The sequence below is a fragment of the Opisthorchis viverrini genome, assembly GCF_000715545.1.
Source record: "Opisthorchis viverrini unplaced genomic scaffold opera_v5_119, whole genome shotgun sequence".
In the NCBI taxonomy this organism is placed as follows: domain Eukaryota; kingdom Metazoa; phylum Platyhelminthes; class Trematoda; order Opisthorchiida; family Opisthorchiidae; genus Opisthorchis; species Opisthorchis viverrini.
Genome location: NW_008751775.1, coordinates 1,052,438 through 1,073,260, shown reverse-complemented (window position 1 = coordinate 1,073,260; position 20,823 = coordinate 1,052,438). Strand labels below are relative to the sequence as shown.

At 47.5% G+C, this 20,823-nt stretch overlaps 1 protein-coding gene across 1 annotated transcript in view; it reads right to left on the bottom strand.

The window, feature by feature from the left end:
- The window catches only part of T265_05994 (hypothetical protein), a gene marked incomplete at both ends in the record, with an annotated part of 62,100 nt that overhangs the window by 26,173 nt on the left and 15,104 nt on the right, over positions 1-20,823 (bottom strand). Inside the window, one exon of the mRNA XM_009171146.1 lies at positions 2,657-3,174. Coding sequence (XP_009169410.1) covers positions 2,657-3,174 — 518 coding nt within the window. The remainder of the gene's footprint in view (positions 1-2,656; positions 3,175-20,823) is intronic.

Here is a 20,823-nt window from a genome sequence, read left to right as displayed (position 1 = left end):
GGTGCCTAGCTGCCATGCCACCCGAAGGAAGCACGAGGGCTGTCAGGTTGCCCAAGCCTAGACAGGGGAAGTCGAGTGGCGGAGGTCGGGTTCGAACCACGGACCTTCGGGTCAGTAAATTCGCGCTCTAACCACTTGGGCCATCTCGCCCCCTTCACGCTTTATTGATCCGCAGAAGTTTACGTCATCGGTAAAGCCAGGATTGGCAAAGAAGTGATAGTTACTTATGTAGTTCGCAGTGATACCTTCACGAAAGGTCACTCCGAAAAAAACTGCTCCCCTTGAGAGTACATGAGAATGTTCCGTGAAAACCAGGATCCCTCTCATTCGATAATTTCACTACTCAAAGCTAGAATAGTATCCTACATAGCACAGATTAGCTGACACTAATTGTTTAGATCTATGAATCCATTCTTCGAGGGGGCGAGATGGATCAGTGGTTAGAGCGTGAATTTACTGAACAGAAGGTCCGTGGTTCGAACCCGGCCTCCAGTCTACGCTTGGGCATTACCCCTGCTCTCGTGCTTCGTTCGGGTGGCATGGCAGCTAGGCACCGAAAGGGCGCTACAGCTGAACGATAATTCGAGCATTGTACGCACTACGGACGATGCGGTTCAGATTTGCGCTATTGCTAACATCTACTGCAATAATTTTGAAGTATGAATTTGGAATGTTGGACATGCATGACGCGTATCAGAAATCCCGCGGAGATAAGTGTGAGACGGGTTTACTGATCAATGCAACAAGTACTCAAAAAACGGCAGAGTTCTTCCCTTCAAGTGACTGTCTGACTACATATCAGCACAAAGTCAAGGGATGAAATGCGAGGACATTCATGTGAACTTCACTCGTTGTCAGACACAACTTGCTGCTGACTAGTTTCCGCCATACTGGGACACCGTGCAATCAAGGTCTACTGTGGTCAGACCAACTACCACAAACCACGGGACGCAGGGTTGTATGCACTAAAACGATAAATCACAAACGGATTGCACCCGTCTGAATAGCCACGATCCACAGATCCATCTTGACCTGACAGATTACGAAATGTTTGGGTGCTGTTGGTGCAACTTGCCTTCCGGGATGGGGACCGCGTGATCCCCACTGCGTCCGGCTGGAGACGGTGCTAATCGATCTTCATGACATTCTTGTGGTCAGTTTCTGTCGAGATCTCCTGAATGACTGTCTGGAGGTATATGCACCTCAGAATGATTGTACTAAGCTAGCACTAAGTCCCTTCCATCTCCACCTATCCATTTGTTTATTCCTTTTTCCTGTACTCTCCTCACCATCATCATCATCATCATCATCATCATCATCATGGACAACACCAGATCAGTGTTCAGCAGTGATGCTTTGCTGTCGTATATCTCCGATTTATTTGAAAGACTTGTCGTGAAGAAAACAATACGCATATGGATAATCGATTGAAAAACGCGAGCTAAGCGAAAAATAATGTGTACACACGCCCAGGCATGAACTGAATGTAAGAGGAGAGAGAGAGAGAGAGTGGAGTGGATGCATAATCAATCTAATCGGGCTGTTCGTTAGCCTGGTTAGGCGGCGGTGGTGGTAGTGGCGTGGTTGAATAATAATGTTGGCGGTGAAATGACCAAGGTGCTATAAAGTCCATGCGAGCGAATACAAACGAAGGATGATGCAGATGTGATACACTACTCATAAGGTTGCTGAAAACTCTTCGACAGCCCACGACGGGCTTTGTCCCCCGTTTGTATTACAGGTGAACCAAATTGGTACGTAGATGAGCGTATTTCGCTAAAAGACGATGCAACTAATCCATAAATAAGATATATAAAAATATCTCAGCTGCAACACCTTCCGGTGCCTAGCTGCCATGCAACCCGAAGGAAGCACGAGGGCTAGGATACTGCCAGGTTGCCTAAGCCTAGACAGGGAAGTCGAGAGGCATAGGTCGGGTTCGAATCACAGACCTTCCGGCCAGTAAATTCGCGCCCTAACCACTTGAGCAACTCATCAACAGTGACCGTAACAAATGTGATGATCGTTGCTGTTCCAATGCAGGATAATGTCTAGTCAGGAGCTTAGAGACATACAAATGCCCATATCCGTATTTGTCGGACTGGTGAGCAGGTTACAAGCGATGCAATGAAGGATGGATCCAGGGAGTTTTGAGATAAACTACCTAGATGAGTGTGACCAGGCGACCAATAGGTAGGTCCACGTCTCCAGAACGGGAACAAAGTCCGCGTTACTGACGCGATTGTCTGTGACGTGATTTTCGCAGATTACTTTTTTTTATTCTCAGAAAATTGGTACACTTCACCAATGACCAGTAATGCGGAGAAGGGGCTATGAAGTCGACATGGGGCGTTGCATCTAATTCGACTACAATGTCAGACAGTGGTCAGTAGAGGTTGACACGCCGAGCTCGAACAACGAAGCCGTCAGAGGAAGCTATTAGAGCTATATTTCCGAGAATGACTTCAACTAACCGATTTTCTTTGACAAAAAACGTATAAAACAAAACCCAAATGGTTGGATGATGAAGAATTCCCAAGTACGTGAGGAACAACCATCGATTTCAAAACGTGCATCAAGTCTCATCACCTGCCTGAATAAAAAAAAACAGAAAAGACAAGCAGGCGTAAGATGAACAGGACTGAAAACCACATACCTGCGACTCAGGTGGTCGTAACTGGGAGTTTGAGGAGTCTATTTGAACGGTGGTAGATCCTGGTGGGACGGCACGATCCTCGGAACTGCGTACAGTTCCGGTGTGGGGTGCAGCCAGTCCTGCAGGTCCATAGCCTCCATGCAATCGCATGTGTCCATTAAGAGCCGATTGATTTTTAAACCGTTTGCGACAAACCTTACAAGCGACTCGTTTCGGAGCTTCCAATGGGTGCACCATCATCAGAGCCACTTTGGTAGCCGTCGCCACTTCCGCTGGGGTTAGGGAAGACAGTGACGAGACCAGAGATGTTCCACTACCCGACCTGTTGCGGTCATCTGCTTCATCAAAGTCTGCCGTGTCCATTGTTTCAGTGGGCGAGGCGACACTGGATAGAGAACAGCAACCGGAATTGGGTGAATGCGGGGAGGCTGCTCCTACAACGTCCGAACGGGGGAACAGTCCACGATGCCCACGATGTTCTGGACGGCGTAAGACGGATGATGGATCATTTCCAGTAGCTGAAGGGGACGTAAACTGTTCAGATGAGCTTACAACAAAGTAACAGAGTTGTTAAAATGAGGTAAACGCCATATCATGTAAGAGCTCCCGATTGATACAGAAAGAATGTTTTTCTTAAAACAGTAAGGAAACAAAGGTCAAGTTTATTTCCATTTGTCCAACTGAATACCTACGGTTTTTAAGGCAGTATCTATGCATCTGTTTTGTTGCACGCGCGTGATGAAATCGAACGCAATGTTTGCCGCTCCTCACTTGTCTTGTTGTCTCGTTGTTGCACTAACGAAATTCGCGGCGAGGATTTAGTGTTTCAACATGCATATCGACTACAGTTATGGAGGCGAAATTGGACGATACCACGATTCATCTAATGCATAACATCTAGGCGTGATCGGGGCGAGATGGCGTGGTTCGAACCTGACCTAGGACTCTCGACTTCATCTGTCTAGGCTTGGGCAACCTGACAGTATCCCAGCCCTCGTGCAACCTTCGGGTGGCATGGCAGTTAGGCACCGAAAGGGTGCGACAGCTGAACGATTATTATTTTTTATCAGGCGTAATCAACAACGGCGATGGGAGGCTGACAGTATAAACATAAACAATGTACTCGGTTTGTGATGGCTGATAGCTTGCCCGAGGAAAACATACAGAGCCTCCACAACTCACGCAAAACGTGTACGCCAACAGAGCTCTGTGTGTATGAGTGACCTGTTGAATACGACCGTATACACGAACAGTTCCGAGGAACGCTTCTCTTGTTCCCTAGGGGAAAAGTTCGCCAGCCACCATAAAACAAGGGGAACCAATCTTGGGGCGGGATTCATTGAGACAGAGAACCCCAGAACACGAAAAATCTTGAAGACTGTAGTTAGCACGGAAAAGTAGATATTGAGGTAGAAGAAACGAGTCTCTGGTCAACTAGATGAGCCTCCGTAGTCTGTTTCACATAAGCGTCGTGCGTCATTAAGCTGTAGCACCCTTCCGGTGCCTAGCTGCCATGCCACCCAAAGGAAGCACGAAGGCTGAGATACTGTCAGGTTGCCCTGAGATACTGCTCAACCCTAGACAGAGGAGTCAAGAAGGAGAGGTCGGGTTCGAACCGCGGACCTTCCACGGTAAATTCGCGCTCTAAACACTTGAGTCATCCCGCCCCCGTGTCTCGTGTAACATATGGATAATTGGTTTTCACACAGTTGCCATATCTGTGCTTATTGTACAGACTGTCATCACCAATGGGGTGAACTTCTTGAGACTTCGACAATGAGCTATAGGTGGGTATTGTGTAGGAATACAAAGTCTATTGATCGTCAACAACAGCATAGCATCAGTGGTCAGACCTCCAACCACTGACCAAGCTGGCATGAAACACTCTGCAAGCGTGACACGGACTTCCCCAATTTAGCTCAGTGGGTCAGAGAGGCACACAAACCGTCCCACCATGTCCATCCTCTTCGTAACATACAAGGTTTACCGATTTGAATTGGTAAAAGAGAGACCAGGTATTCAAAAAGTACGCACCGAAACGCCTACGTTGCGAATGAAGAGGCAGCTACATTTGGGTTGGGATCAAAGCGACAGAAGAGTGGTGGGCAGATATCACTTAATTCGATATCTGTTCAGCGTCAATAAACAACGGCTGAATCGACTCAGTCTGGAGAACAAATTCAAAAGCCTCACATGAGAATTTGAACAACTGTTTTCGTTCATCCGGGTTAGTTTTGGCTGGCGCCTTTCAGGCCGGATTGGTAAACGTTGGGTGAGAAGATAAACACAGAGATGACAAAAGCAGTAATATCCACTCCTGTGTTGCGGTCTGGCTCATGTTGGAACTCCTCTGTTCACGCACACACACACACACACACGAGAAACAATCAACGAAAAAGAGAAATATTCAAAAGTGCACAAGCAGCCATGACCACAACAGAAGGAACTATGATCAGTGCAACAAGAGATCACCCCCTCGTTGCGTAAACCGAAGTTCTCTCATTTACATGTGATTCACTGGTGAGGAGGATGTTCGCAAAAGTACACTCGAGAACAAAGAGATTAGGGGTAGGGGAACTTTATCCACCACTTTCACAAAGAGTAAAGAAATCCGGTTGAAGATTAAAGATCACGAGTTTAGTCGATAAGTGGACTGCGTTACGTACCATCATGAACAATCATCATGGCTGTACATGGGCTGAGGTACAGCCAGTACGTCCACACATAGATAGCAGGACGATTGGGGTCCTCAACCAAGGCATTTGGCTCAAAAGCCTGATGGCAAGGCAGCGGTGTTTGGCGGGAAAAGCAAACACATTACCGCTTTTACGGAACAAGTCGCCACACATGGTCGAACATTCACCCTGGAGGACCGGGAGATTGTGTTTGTCAGACCTTTGACTATTGACCAACTTAGTATGAGAGGCACTGCGAACGTCGCACGGACCTCTCAGTTTAGCCCACTAGGTCGTGGAAGTACACAAACCGTCACACCACGGTAAGGTTCAGTCTCTTCAAGACGAAAATGCGCCATCTAGCCATCGCCCGATAGGTTTGGCAGTCAGCTGCCTGCAAGTTTTTCAGCCTAGCCGTCTATATACCTCGCGTTTTTTGTTTAGTCCCAGTTACGGAATGTCCACACGAAACACATCATGATTAACCCGGATTATTTGTCACCTGGCTCAGGGAACAGCGTGACTGGCAGCTTGCAGCCGGAAGAACGCGAGCAACTAACAGGCAGGGACTGAGTTTCACCTTGACTAACAGGCGATCTAACGAACCAAGGAAGATAGGACGGAGACAAGAGGATAATGATGATCCATCTTTCGGCAAAGCCGGATCATAAGGGCAGATGCAAATAGATGAACGGTCAATTGAGTTCGTCTTCACACCAATAAGCTGGTTCTAATACTGAGGGGACACTTGGAGGTGGTTTGTAGTGTACTGAGTTACACTAGACTACAAGTATGGTTCCTTCAGCTTACCACGGACGACCTCTAAGAAAGCACGCTGAAGATTTCGAAATCCATCTGGTTTTCACGGAAGACTCCATTGAACCCCCTCCCGTGAAAACCAAATTGATATTCAAATGAGTATATTCGTCGAGATCTGACCAGTTTGGTAGAACATACATACGGTTGACGGAAACTCGATAACTGCGCCTATCTGATAAGCTTCAAGAAGAGCGAAACTGGTCTTGGGCCGCCGAAGATTTTTCATCAACGTTGTGAGTAGTTTCATTCATGGTGAAGCTTTTTTGAAATGCTCTGGAGAATTCTTCCTGAAGCCCTTCACTTTTACTACTCGTCAGAACAGAAATGGTGACCCGTTACATGGATCGATTCATAGTTAGCATGAAGACACTACGTTCCACACTTGGATGATGAACACACTGAGAGATTTCCTCATTTTGAGGTACAGTAATTCTCCTCTCGGAATAGAAACGACTTTCCCAGAGTCCACGCGCAGCCCCAGTCCCCGGAAGGGAACTACGCACAGCTTTTTTCTTCAAGAGGACACCCACAGCGTTTGGAGACATTAAAACCAGCTCATGGTGCATGCAGCTTCACTCAGCTCAGTATTTAACGACTTGCAGATGACACCTGCAGGGATTAGGGAGCACACCGGGGTTACAGGCGCTGCCTTCTCAAAAACGGTAAACGATGCACATGGAATGAACCTAGTTATTACTTTTTGTTCTGTCGATGCTAGACAGAACAGCGTGTCGTTTGAATACAATGCGAACGGCCGGTTGCAGGGCATGGTAATGAAAGACGGCGGCTCATTCGGATAGAGTGCCGTGGTACAACTGTCGCGAATTGTGGCTGGTTATTGTGCACCGGACAGCTGCAATAACTCCTCAGTCTGTGCAAGACGCACAATAGCCACACACACACACGCACTCATGCACTTGCCAAAGTTGTCAACCTTCGTTTACGCAAACACTACGCACAGAAATGATCGCACATACGCATGCTGCTCCACTCTCGTGAGCTGTGTGTGTGTGTGTGTGTGTGTGTGTGTGTGTGTGTGAACAGTTTCGCGCAACAGCCGGGGAAAGGACTGCGTTAGATTCCGCTAACTATTGTGTGCTTGGAAAATTGACACAGAATCGTTCCGCAATAACAACACAAAGTTGGGTTTCGAACAGTCTGAATGCTTCATTCACCCATTGCGTACACCACAATTGCCGAATTTGGAACACCTTTCCTGGTTTTACCAAGACATACGGAATCCCGTTTTTTTCTTCTAATACAAGCATGGAGTGCGAACCCCAGTCAAGACAGTGAGGCAAATACTCGAGTAATCTAATGACCAGGAGGTAGACGAGAATCATCTGCGATAATTTACTCAAGAGAGATTCAATGGAAGGGAGAGGGACGCTGTAGAAACAGTCCCTGTTTTGACAATATGTCGGTAGGGACTTTCCTGGGACGGAAACACAACTCCCTAGAATAATTACGACAACTCAGAGAGTTATCAGCACAGAAAGCATAATGAGTGAATGTTTAACCAGAACTTTTAGAGAATACTTGATGAACATTGAAAAGGGCGATAAACATTCAATTTCAATCTATCAGCCATAAGCCTTGTACCACAGGCACATTAGTTCCAGCTGATACAGTTTCGATCACCAGGAAGTGAGAAAGTGTGGAACATACAGCCAAGGCTTGTAGACAACGGCAAGCTTGGTTAGTTCGGGAAGGCGATAGCTTTGATGCATGAGCGCCATTGACTGCGCAACTGTCAGTGTCATTAACCATTGGTAAGTTGAGTCCAGCGAGGCGCCAGCTGTAGACCCGACTAAGTCTACTGGTGAGTGCTTCCATACTCCGACGCCAGGTCATACACTGTCCACCTATCGGTCGCTTCCATTCAGCACAGGGCTGGGAGAAAGAGCTGTGTGAGGCAGACGGTTTTCCGGCATGCGGAGTACATGTCCTAACCAGCGAAATCTACAAAGCGTGAACAGTTCACCTAACGCGGGAGACCTCAGTATTACTAAGGTCTAAGCTTCCACCAGACCCGACAAATGCTTCGGAGGCACCGATGGCCAAACACTGAGATATGTCTTCTGCGCGTCCACAAAGCAGTATGGATCGCACCGACGCGGTGCAAACTCTGCCCTTGACAGACAAACTGACGTCACATCTTTGCCATAGGCATCAGGAGTTGGTAAAAGCTGCCCTGGCTTTCCCACTCCTAGCAGTGATTTCATCTGCAGACGTACACCGAAACTTGAACTGCCCACGTAAACAAAACTAACTACACCGCCAATTGGCTCGTCTACAGGCATGAGGTGTGGGTTTGATCCAACCAAGTCTTATAGCACCACTTTACACTTTGCAGGCATGAAGCGCATGTCAAACCGTGCGACAGAGTCATTTAGGTGATTTAAAACGGTTTGCACTTTGGGAGGATCTGAACAAAGGAGAGTAATATCACCCACATACTCAATGTCTGTGAGGGAACGTCCGGGGAGCATTTTGACTCCTAAGGTTTCAGAGAAATTTCGAGCAGCACATCAATAACAAAGTTGAAGAGAAAAGTTGTCTTACACTACTAAACGTGAACTCAAGCGAAAGCTTGCCGTACGCTCGTACGTATGCTCACAGGGGGGCGAGATGACCCAATGGTTAGAGAGAATTTGCCGATCAGAAGGTTCGTGATTCAAGCCCGACCTCTACCACTTGACTTCCCCTGTCAAGGCTTAAGCAACCTGGCAGTATCTCAGCTCTCGTGCTTCTTACCTGACCGAAAGGATGTTTGAGCTGAACAATTTTTTTACAGGAGCTCGCACACAGAGTGCTCATAAGGGATATAAAATCGGAAGGGACACCTCTGATCGCCAGACACTGCCCAAGTGTCTGACGATCGATAGGGTCGAAAGCAGCCTTCATATCGAGAGAAAAACCGACCTGCGACGTCTGTTCAAGAACTTGTCTCAAAATAAAGATCTGGTCGTTGCAGCCAGAGCGGAACCCAGCCTTTCCAGATAATCTCGCGCAAAATAATACGAGAGCACTTTAAATGCGACGAATACCAGGCTGATGCCGCAATGAATTTCGCATGACGTTTTCGCACCCTGTCTGAAGACTGGGATGACGGTCGAGGGGCTCCATCCAACTGGTATTCAGTTTTTGTATCAAATATTCTGCAGTACGGTTATCAGACTGTTCACTGGGACCTCGGCACCTTCGTTGAAGAGTGCGGAATCTAGGCCATCCACACAGAGTGCCTTGTCGTGCTTGACGATTCATATCTCACGCTGGATTTCTGTTGTTGATGGCAGGCTAGTGCCGATATTCCATTGAGGGTTCTTTCAGTTGTCGTGTTGAAGGGCACCCGCTGAACTGTTCACGGGAGTGCTCAGCCTATCGCTCACGACAACGATTGATGGGGTGAATTGCTATTCTGGCTTTTCCGCTGACACTTGTCTACTTTTGACCATTTGATCGAATGATAGTCCAGTTGTAACACCCTCCCGGTGCCTGACTGCCATGCCATACGAAGTAAGCACGAGGGCCAGGATACTGCCAGGATGCCAAAGCCCAGACAGGGGGAATCGAAAGGCAGAGGTCGGGTTCGAACCACGGACCTTTCGGCCAGTAAATTCGCGCTCCAACCACTTGGTCTATCTCGCCCCTGATGTGGAAAGCAAATTGATAAGCGGGCGCGCACAACAGCATGGTGAGAGTCAAGCTATGTACTACCAGAAGGAATAACAACCATAATTGACGCTACCCATCGGAAACTGATAGCCATCTAGTCCCATTAAGTCCATGACTGTTTTGTTTTTGGTGTGCTCCAAGTAACTCGTTTGTATTGCAAGTTCGTACTGGCCATGAACAGACGGTGATCTGCACACAATTGAGGCGGTCGCTCTCCATCATTCGTACACTGAGCATTGACTTAAAATCTACCACATCACTGTGCTTCTTCCGGACTTGGTCAGATTTAGCGCTCATATCATCCGCCAGGATTTCAATAACCGTCCTTTTTGCTGTCCGAAGCGGTTGTGACAGATCTTGATCGAATTCGTCGTTCTCAGTCTCAGAACTGCATTCCGTTGGAGCGCATGCCAATACGACAAATAAACACCGTTTACTACATCGACTCGCATTGATGGGACCCAGTCCAGTAAGGCGCTTTCGGCCTTGGGGCCGAGTGCAACCTCCACACCGTAGATACACGAGCCATCACGACAGAATCACTGGATACCCAAGAATTGAAACGTGGAAAATCTGAGCTCGTCCTGAGCGGCTTGGGGTGCGACCGAAGTAAAGTCTTGTATGCGTGTTTCAGAGACACAGTATACATCGACAGAGAGGGGAAGCAAGGCTACAGCAAAGGATGCCTGTTGTCCAATTTGACATACAGGGTGTCTCATACTGGACGCAAAATTTGATTGGGTGAGTAAAACGTAGCCAATCAGAGGAAGGATTACAAAATCTTTCACTATTAGTAGCCACATAAAGGAGGTTTTGTGTGCGAGCGTTGGCATTTTTTTCTGTCTACGATGGATGTCAGTACGCGCATTGAAATTGTGAAAGCGCCACCGCTGCATGTGGTGGTTACAAAACCAAACATGGTCTCATCAAAGATCCTTTCACCGTGTCGAACATTACACGCTTGATTTCGAAATTTGAGTCCACTGGATCTGTATTGGATTTTCCTGATAAAGGGAGAAGGTCTCTGAGTGATGAAAGAGCGCCCATTGTACAGAATGCCGTCGAGCAGCTTCACTCCCAGAGCACCATGGCATCTTCGTCAATAACTCAGGAGTCTCACTTGATCGGCATTCTCCGCACCAGCGTGCATCGTATTATGAGACGTTAAGGCTCGCGTATATCATGAAAATAAACCGGAGAATTTGGTGGAGTTAAGAGCAAGAATTGAAGAGGAGTGTGCACGAGTGACGCTTGAAGAAGTTAGACATGCTGTGTCTCACATCTCATATCGCCTCCAACTTGTTACACAAGAAAGGGGAGGTTTCTTTCAACATCTTTTCTGATGCCAGTTTGTTCACAGTAAACCTCCATGATGCATGCATGTCCACATAAAGAATGATAAATGTGTGAATTGGTGTTCAAGTTTTAAATGGGTGTTATTTTTTGCGTCTATTATGAGACATCCTGTAGAGTACGGACATTAAAGGCTGAAACGTGCATGAAGTCATTTGAAGTTGGTGAGTGATTATTCTGGTTTATTGATCTTGGCAACGGTTTAGACACGAAATATTGGCTAGCAGAATGGCAAATAGGTTGATCGCACTGCATCGTTCGATGGGTGATAATAGAAAAAAACAAGATAATCGTTCAGTTGTAACACCCTTTCGGTGCCTAGCTGCCATGCCGTCCAAAGGAAGCACGAGGGCTAGGATACTGCCAGATTATCCAAGCCTAGACAGGGTAAGTCGACAGGCGGAGGTCGGGTTCGAACCACGGACCTTCCGGTCAGTAGATTCGCGCTCTAACCACTTGGGCCATCTCATCCTCAGGGCCACCAGTGACCGACCAGTAGTGCGCCTGACTTACACATGGATAGGATATAGCGATCGACAGCCATCAATCCACATACATCCCTTATGGATTCCCCAGCGGATGGTAACTAAAGCCTTTTTGAGAATTACAGACAGGCTACAGAACCGAATACGGACATTAAACACGGTTCCCCCTTTCCAAACCGGCCTTGGTGACTGGGCGGTTTATATTCCCATCCCGTTGGCGAATGTATACAATACACTCAATCGTCACCACGCTTTTTTCCGGCGTTGTGTAATCGTAAACACCGTGTACGCAGGTACACACGCAACTAAGTTTGTGATTTCCGAATTGTGAGAGTGGTGATTGATGGGACTGAGGGCAAGTGGTTGGACTGCAACTATTACAGCTTTTCAATGAAGCCGTAAATCTTTGGTAAAAATTTGGGCATAGGGCTACTGCTGTGTCCGACAGAGATTTCCGAGAATAGGGTTGCTTGGCAAGAATTTGCAACACAAATATACAGGCACTGTGGTACCAATAGAATCGCGTCATTAATTGAACACAAAAGGTGCGTATAGGAGCACTGCGAGAAAAAAACTAGGGGAGGCAAAGTTGAAAACAGTGTGTGTGTGTGTGTGTGTGCAAACGCAGATCACCCGACCTTTGGACACAAAAAAGGGGACTCGCGAACAACAGATCACTGTGGTGCTTATTGATTAGCCATTTATCCCAAGCTGAAGGAACCAGCGAAAGGTGACTGTTATGTCCGAAAACCAGGTCAACTTGGCTGTCGTGCCATTTGACTGTGATGACTGGCCCGACTTTTGGTTGACCACATGGTAGCAAATCTAAGCGGGAATGGGACGAAAGCAACCAACCTAAACAGGTCATGTTCAGTCAAAATATCATTCTGTAGATTTGGATCAAATAAGACAGAGAAATAAACATCCGAATCTTTAACCTGGCGGATTTGGCTTTGTGGTTTTGAGAAAATACTAATTAGTTTCCTACTCATGTCGGAACTGAGTCAGTGATCGATTAGTAGCATGTCATCTAGTGTAAGGAGGCTCGGCTGCTGACTGTTTACGATTGTAGCAAACCAGTTTTTTTGGAGAATCAATCAGATTGCGGAAACTAGATATGCATGGGGATTATTATATCGTTGCGTGTATTGGACACGGAATTCGATCGTTTATTACCAGACGGTGAGTCTAACCATTCCGTGCAACATTTGTACTCTGATGAACTTGATACTCAGGGCTGCTACACTGATCTTAGTTTCACTTCAAGCAAAATCGAGATAGCTCAGCGGTTGGGGCCCCAGATCACTGACCGGACCATCCGTGGTTCGAACCCAACGCGGACACTTCCGGTCTAGGCTTGAGCAACCTGACAGTACATCGGCTGTCGTACCTGCTTCGGGCGGCATGGCACCCAGGTACCGATGTAACGGTACTGGGGGAAGGCATGCGAGTAGCATGTTTTCTCGTAAATCCGCCTTGCGCCCCTTGAAAAGTGAGATCTGTTGCGGAATTTGTGAAGTAGCTTTGTAGCATTTGCTTGGATTTTGGCAACAGTGAATGAGTATCCAGGAAAGTTCAGGAAGACGCGTTCAAGAGAAGATGGATGTTCAGTTTTTGTAAACAAGATGCACATGAGGGTTTTGCTTCCCTGTCCAATAGTCTGTAACTGGTCAGTTGGCATTTTCCAATAAATAACTCTGCAGCGAAGGCCTTCTTCCCTTCACCGATAGAGTGTTGCAGCTGAACGACTATTTGTTATTATTAGTTACAGGCAAGCACGTAGATGAGAGACTGGATCGTGTATGTTACCATGTTTATAAACGTATCGGTTTATCACCAATCACAGGGACGGCAGTTTTCAGCGGGACTGACAAACGGTTTCACGTTTCGGGTCAAAAAATACGTCTTCTAATTGACTTTTGCCCTGCATTCTCACCAACAGTCCTAAAGATAAAACCTGTGAAAGGGGGGGGGCTACTATGCCAAAACAGAACATAAGATAATCCACGTTCCCTTATACAAGCCTGCTTACGTCATGAATCACGTCGAATTCTGTGTGGAGTGAACCAAATCTGATCGACGATCGGTTTAACTGATTGGACAATCATCTTCAATTTCGAGCAGAAACATACTGATACCATTCAGCAGTTAGTGTTGGCCATCACATCATCGAGCCAGACATCCCCGTCCACTCTACCAGCGCTGAACCATGTACCAAGGGTAGGTTGGTTCCAGCTGTAGCGGAAAATGGGAGTGTGGGACACACAGCGAAGTATTGGTGTTATATATGCTGATTCGCCAATCTGTTGTATCCGACTGCTGGCCAGCTCCAGGCTCACAGAAGGGAACACAACAGCTATATTCCGAACAGGCGAGAGCGAAAGTACAGCGGCCTAAAGCTATTAATCGGAGGGACACTGTCTGAACTTGGTCCAATGCTGACACACGCGGTTTGGCTTTGACACGGGGCTGCGTCGCTGCGTATTGCGGGGGCGTTGTCTGACCTTGATCCATGCTAACTCGCGCTGTCTGGGTTTGATACAAGGCTGTGAAGCACTGCATATTGAGGGTGCGTTGTCTGTCGGGTCAACATCTAGCGGAGCTGAGAGTCTCAGTAGAGTTCGGGTACTCAGAGGTTCCTTTCAGGATTCTGACCTTCCTGATAAAAGGTGATGGCATCATCAGTCAGAATTACATGCAGATGTTGGTTGTTGTGCTAAACTCGCTCATCATTCATGTACCGATTTCGTAGCTTAATGAACAAAGCCGCGAATCATTGTGACATTACATAACCAAAATGCTTCATCCTGGTAGCCCGACTGACAGGAACCGTGTGGAACGCTTTATATATCGGGTTAGTGAAATTACATTTTCAGATGAAGGGTGTAAACAGTGCACTCGGATTTCCACTCTGCTGGAAGTCAATGTCCCAGCTGTTCAAATCCGTGATTCACAAACACTGATGGGACATGGTAAACCTTTGAGTGGACATCAACACCCATCCCTCAAGTTATTCCAATTGGTTTCCTGCCCCATAATTGTACGGAGGTAATTTCTCACTAAACACAAAAATTCCCACGGGCGGATTATAAACAGCTATCTGAACCATGGGATCACTTCGACAAAAAGACAAAACGGTCGCGTGAAAACTGGGAAACACAGATTGACTGCGATATTGTGCCGCGACCTACTTAGATGTTAGGGATGAATGATGCCGAGGTCCAACCGCTGGACCACAGGGCGGGTAAGTGAAAACATGTTACTGCTGACGCCTCCCTTCTTACACTTTCACGTTTTCCGTATTTCACCATCCCCCGCCCAAATTCGAATGCTTTCTCTGCAGGTCCCAGCTCTAGGACTGACCGTTTGGCTCACCCTGCATCACACTCAGCCGCAGCTTCTGTACGTCCGAGTTCAGTTACCACCCTGAACACTTCGAAGTCTGTTTTCAAACCCCGAAAGCCTATCTACTTAGCCACCTTCAATGTTCGCACACTGAAGGAAGCAGGTCAAATGGTGGCTCTTGCTCGTACGCTGGATCCCCTTTGCATTAGTGCATGCTGTCTCTCAGAAACTAGGCTGAAAACGCAAGTACCGTAACTGAGCTGACAGCACTCTCGCTCTCTTCCAGCTTCCGGCTGAACACCTCCGGTGATGCAGAGGCCGCTGCAGCTGGATATGCTGGGAATGAGTATTGTATTGAACAACCGAGAGGAAGCGTTTCTACTTCATCGGAAACCCGTTGATGGTCGCCTCTGTGCGGTTCGTTAGGCAACGACTGTGAGAGATTCGCAAGAAAGCGAGGCTGATCGCAACGCTTTTATTGTCTGTTTACGCCCTAACCGAGTGTAGCTCTGAATCTGCAAAAGACAGGTTCAATGACGCTCCAGGTGGGTTTTTACAACAAACTGAAAGCTCAGATATCGTTGTAGTTGCTGTTGACATGAAAGCTCAGGTAGGTGGACTAAGCGCTGCCGAGGCCCGATCGGGTGATCTTGGGTTGGAAACGAAACGCACGGACAACAGGGATCACCTGTTTCAGATGTGCGCCGATCACGGACTACCCAATTTCCGGAGCAACGGAGAACGAACCCGCGAACCATCAACGAGCTCCGAATAGACCATATCGTCGTCAAATATCGGTGCAAGGGTCGAACACACTGCTTGCCACTCCTGGAACACCAGCGTGAACTCCAAACACGCATTTGTATGCTGGTGTTTTTCAGGTCTACTTCACACCTCGCTTAGCCATAGAGAAGCTATTGGACCAAGAAGTCAAACGAAACTATAATAATCATCTTCTCGAACATCTGTGGGATGGTCCTCTATCGGATATCAACGGAAAAACGCATCCAAAGCGCTACTCATAGCCGGAATTTCTGCTTGTGGTACAACCCAGCAGACCTCACTCAAATATTGCACTTCTGATACGATCGTGTCTTTGCTGGAGGCCCGGCGACCGATGACTACTGGTCGCAACCACAACAACTACACACGATGCATCATCCGGCGCCAGGTAAAAATAAGTATCCATGCGGACCGCGTTGTTCGGTGGACCCGAAAGACGGAAGAGATCAGAGGCAACAAACGCAAGCTGTTCTGCTTGATTCGTTCCACTGGTCCTCGGAAGCTCTTGTCAGCGAAATAATCAGGGACCAAAATTGCTCCCTGGTGTGCAGCAAAGCAGAACGTTTGTACCGCTGGACACAGTTCTTCGAACAGCAATTCAGTTGGTCACCCGCTACCTCCAATCCGGAATGCTGGCCTTAAATCTCATAAGTGTCCGACAGTATATCCCTACTCAAGCGTCAAGGTGCTCCTGGTTCTGACGAGCTTTCACCTGCCCTGTTCAAGGATGGCGGTGGGTTTCCCAGCCAGTGCCTGTCTAGCCTATTTGGGTCTACCTGGGGGAAAGAAACTATCTCAGACAACTGGGCTGAATCAATAATAGTGCCCATTTAAAAAAGGGTTTTGCAAAGAATGTAGTAACCATAGGTGTGAGTTCGACTCCTGTTGTGACAAGGCTTCTGGCGCCACTGATTCTCCGTCGTCTTACGGTGGAACGCGAAACCTTGACACGTGAGAATCATGCGAGATTTCAACCGGGAAGGGGATGCGTCGGCCACATCTTCACACTCCGTCAGGTGTTGGAGCAACGTACAGGCGACCCACAATCTCGATGTTCATGGGTGCGTCCAATTCTGTCGACCGGTCAGCGCTGTCAAGTACACTTGCTCAATAGGGTATGCCCCAGAAGCTTTTGAACATAATCCGACCCCTATATTCACATACCTTTGGGTGTGTGTGTGTGGTTAGCCCTCCAAAACTTCCCTACAAAAAGTGGTGTCCGACAACGATGTCCACTCTCTCCATTCTTGTTCAACTTCGTCAGTGATAAGATAGTGAGTTGAACGCTGGAAGGTCTTGAAAACCTCGGTGTTCAAATTGTCGCTGGTGAGAACCCTGTCTATCTGGAGTTCGCGAACCGCATCGTCCTCATCTTAAAAAAACGTTCAGCTGTAACACCCTTCCGCTGCCTAGCTGCCGTGCCACCCGAAGGAAACACGAGGGCTGGGATACTGCCAGGTCGCCCAAGCCTAGACAGGGGAAGTCCAGAGACAGAGGTCGGATTCGAACCACGGACCTTCCAGTCAGTAGATTCGCGCTCTAACCACTTGAGCCATCACGCCTCATCTTAAAACACCAAGACGAAGCACAAGCTTTGTCGAATAGAGACTGACCACCGTCATGCGCCTTGCACCTGCAAAGTGCAAAGTTGTGCTTCAGAAAGTACAGTTTCTGAGCATACACCGTACACTTCAAGGAGAATCACTGGCGGTTGTGAAGAATCTAACATACCTTGGTAGTTATATTAGCTCTGACGGAAATCCGTCTGATTGAAGTCAGTGCAAGAATCTCAAAGACCCGAATCACGCCTGCAAACCTGCGTCAATTGTGGCGTCAAAGAACATACCACTGGATCTTAAGGGAAGCGTGGCTACCAGCCTACAGTAAGGACTGTGTTGTTGTATGGGTGAGAGACGTGGCCTCTGAGGACAGATGATGTCAGGCGGCTTCATGTTTTCGATCACCGATGCCTCGAAATTGTTGCCTGTTTCGGATGGCGTCACAGATTAGTAGCGATGTGGTTAGAAAACGGGTACCTGGTTGTGGAGCGGGTACTTCAATCGCGGAAAACATCCAGGAGCATCAACTGGGGTGGCTCAACTGTTGGCTGCGTCTGCTGGGACATTGTCTATCGAGACGAGTGTTGTTGTCCGCGCCTTCTTCGGAGTGGTGCAAATCGCGAGATGGATAACGTATGACTTGGCAGAAGAGTGTGAGAGGCTATAAAGATTTAGGGTGTTGTTAGTGTTGTACACCTTCCAGGGTGGGGTCCCTGTGACTCCGCCTGTGCTTGACTCGTGACCTTGCAAGAAATGGCGGCTGACTAATTTCAGTGGCGCTCGTATTGTCAGTTTCTTTCCAGATTGTCTGATCGAGCGTTTGGAGGTGTAGGCACCTGAGAATGCTTGCTAGGTCCACTCCACCATCCATTGTTTTTCTGTTAGTTTCACTCTAAGGCTTTAAATATAATTAAATGAGCTTTATGGCTGCACGGTAGAGAAGCGTCGGTGTCAACACTGATGTTGCTGTCTCTGATAATGATGGTGATGGTCGAAATGGGAGAAAAACCCTTGTAAAGATTCTGTTCGCGAGGGTCAACAATACAGAAGAGATTGCACTAAACGTTTCTGCGGCAGTGGATGATAACTGCGTCTGCTGCGCAAACGATTCTGGATCTAACTAAGCGCTATAGTTTCGTTTTAATACGATGCCAACTTGGTGCTCTGTGTTTACAAGATGCGCTAAGATGGAGCTGTTAGTAGTTCGTGTAACTCCCGTAGCTAGCTAAGAGAAATTGCATTCTCGATGTCCAGCCGATGGTAAGTGCTCCTTAGGAGTGGGCAGCCTAAAGAAAAACACAGATGAAGGTGGCTGGATGAATAATCTGGGTCATTCAACGCGTCTGAACAGTGAACATCAAATGTAATTCAGCTACACAGAAGGTGCAACTAACTGCTCGGTTTGGTTTCTCGCTTACCGACGATCTTTTGAACACCAGTCCACAGCACGCCCGTGATGATACGTTCATGTTCCTTTTTAGAAATCGATCAGCATGGTCTTTGCCTACAACGGCAATTAATCAGCTTTTTTTCCAAAAGCATCTGGGTGGAAATCTTCTTTAGCGTCGGGGAACAAAATTAGCGAAATTTATGTACTAACGTAAAAAAAAGAAAATAATTGAGATGTGGTGACCTTTCGATGCAACTCAAAGACAGTACTACAGCTGACCTATCGCCAAGCACAGAGGGCAACAATCGGAATGCCAGAGTGGAGTTGTGCACCTTGATCGCTGACCTACCCAACTCCGATCGACAAACCTCCGCACACTTTCCGTCGCGCGACAAGTAAGCCAGTTCGCCGCGAACGTTGCCGCTGCATGAACACCTCCAAAATAGTCACGATATTTTTTGTTTGGTCAACACATATCGGAGAACCATCACCAAAAAATCTCGAATATATATTCAGCGGACGATCCTTCTCTAAGTGACATGTTTTTTTTATTTTCAGGAATAAATTTATCGGCAAAAGGGAGATTCGATCACGACGAACGGTTAGAAAGAAATCTCACATTGACAACCCAGCATAGAATTACTGATTTTAGGTATCGAAGACATAGGACATTAGCGTGATATGATCGTTTGTGTGCTTCCGAGTTGTACTGGTGGTCGTTCATGTGATTTTCGCAGAACCTCATAACGGGTTGCCTCATAGATCAGGATAACATGGACCCCTAACACTCCAGGTTGGGGAATTGAAAATGTGTGACGACCTGTATCTTAGAGCCTAGTAGTAATGCTTGTGAGCCAAGAACTATTGTTGGGGTGCCTAATCGTCCTCATGTCCAGATTTGTGTGACGTGTCAGTATCCAGACCCGAATACAACCATGAAATATGAAATAAAAAAGTCGTTCAGCTGTAGTTTTGTTGTGGCTTGCTGACCGGCCGTGCAACTCTGTATCGGTACCTTGGATTCTTGCTCCATCCACTATGGTGTACCAGAAGGCACGGTAGCTTCAGACAGCCATTTATGAGGTAATCACAAGTTCGTGAGGGGTAAGAAGCGTCGAGCCAAAGATACTCGATCCAGGTTGGCTGGCATTCTGACTAATCAGAGCATCTTAACACGAGGGCTGGGATACTGACAGATTGTCCAAGCCTACACAGGAAAAGTCGAGAGGCAGAGCTCGGGTTCGAACCACGGGACTTCCGGTCAGTAAATGCGAGCTTCAACAACTGAGCCGTCTCACCCTCCTCCATGAAATGTACAAATACCAGAGACTTCACGCCACATCGATCGTTCCCGCTGGATGCAACAGGGCAGGTGAGCGAAAACAGGCCATTAATGTGCAAACTATGAGCTAAATCAGTCAACAAGCTGATCTGGTGCGCACTCTTGATGTTTTATCGACACGTATTTGTCGCGTTTCGGAAACTCCAATACAAGGTCGATATACGGTGACCGATTTTACAGCACCTTCGCTAGCTAGCCGCGACCGTCTACCAACTTCTGACGATTCTGCACTGCTGCTGCGGGTTACGCCAGTGTCGGTATAGCTCTGAGCTAAGGCCTTCTTACATGACTAGACTTCCGTGAATTATCGCCTTTGCACTGCTCGTTTCGCTAACCTTTTAGGAACCCACAGTGGTCGAAAGAATAATGAGGATAGTAATATCTGTTCTTCACTTGTAGTTTCTGAATATGCAGTCAACAACTGTAGTTTTGACTCGGTGAGAGGTACTTTTTCATTGGGAACTAACCCTTCTCCTATCTAGAATGAGGAGCTCCGATATTGTCCCAGTCGCCGGCGGTCCCAGTGCACGTCTCGGTTGATCAGAGGCTCGACGCTTAGTCTGAATTGACAATGGTGATCAACATTTGCAGCTTTGTACTGGTCAACAATTGTTCCTCCGCAGTGCAGGAAACAGACGCGATAGACGCCATAGCGCCACACGGACTCCTGTACCTATGATCAACCATGGAACCAGATGGGCCCCATTGCCAGTAGCATGCGGTGACAATGCTCTATTG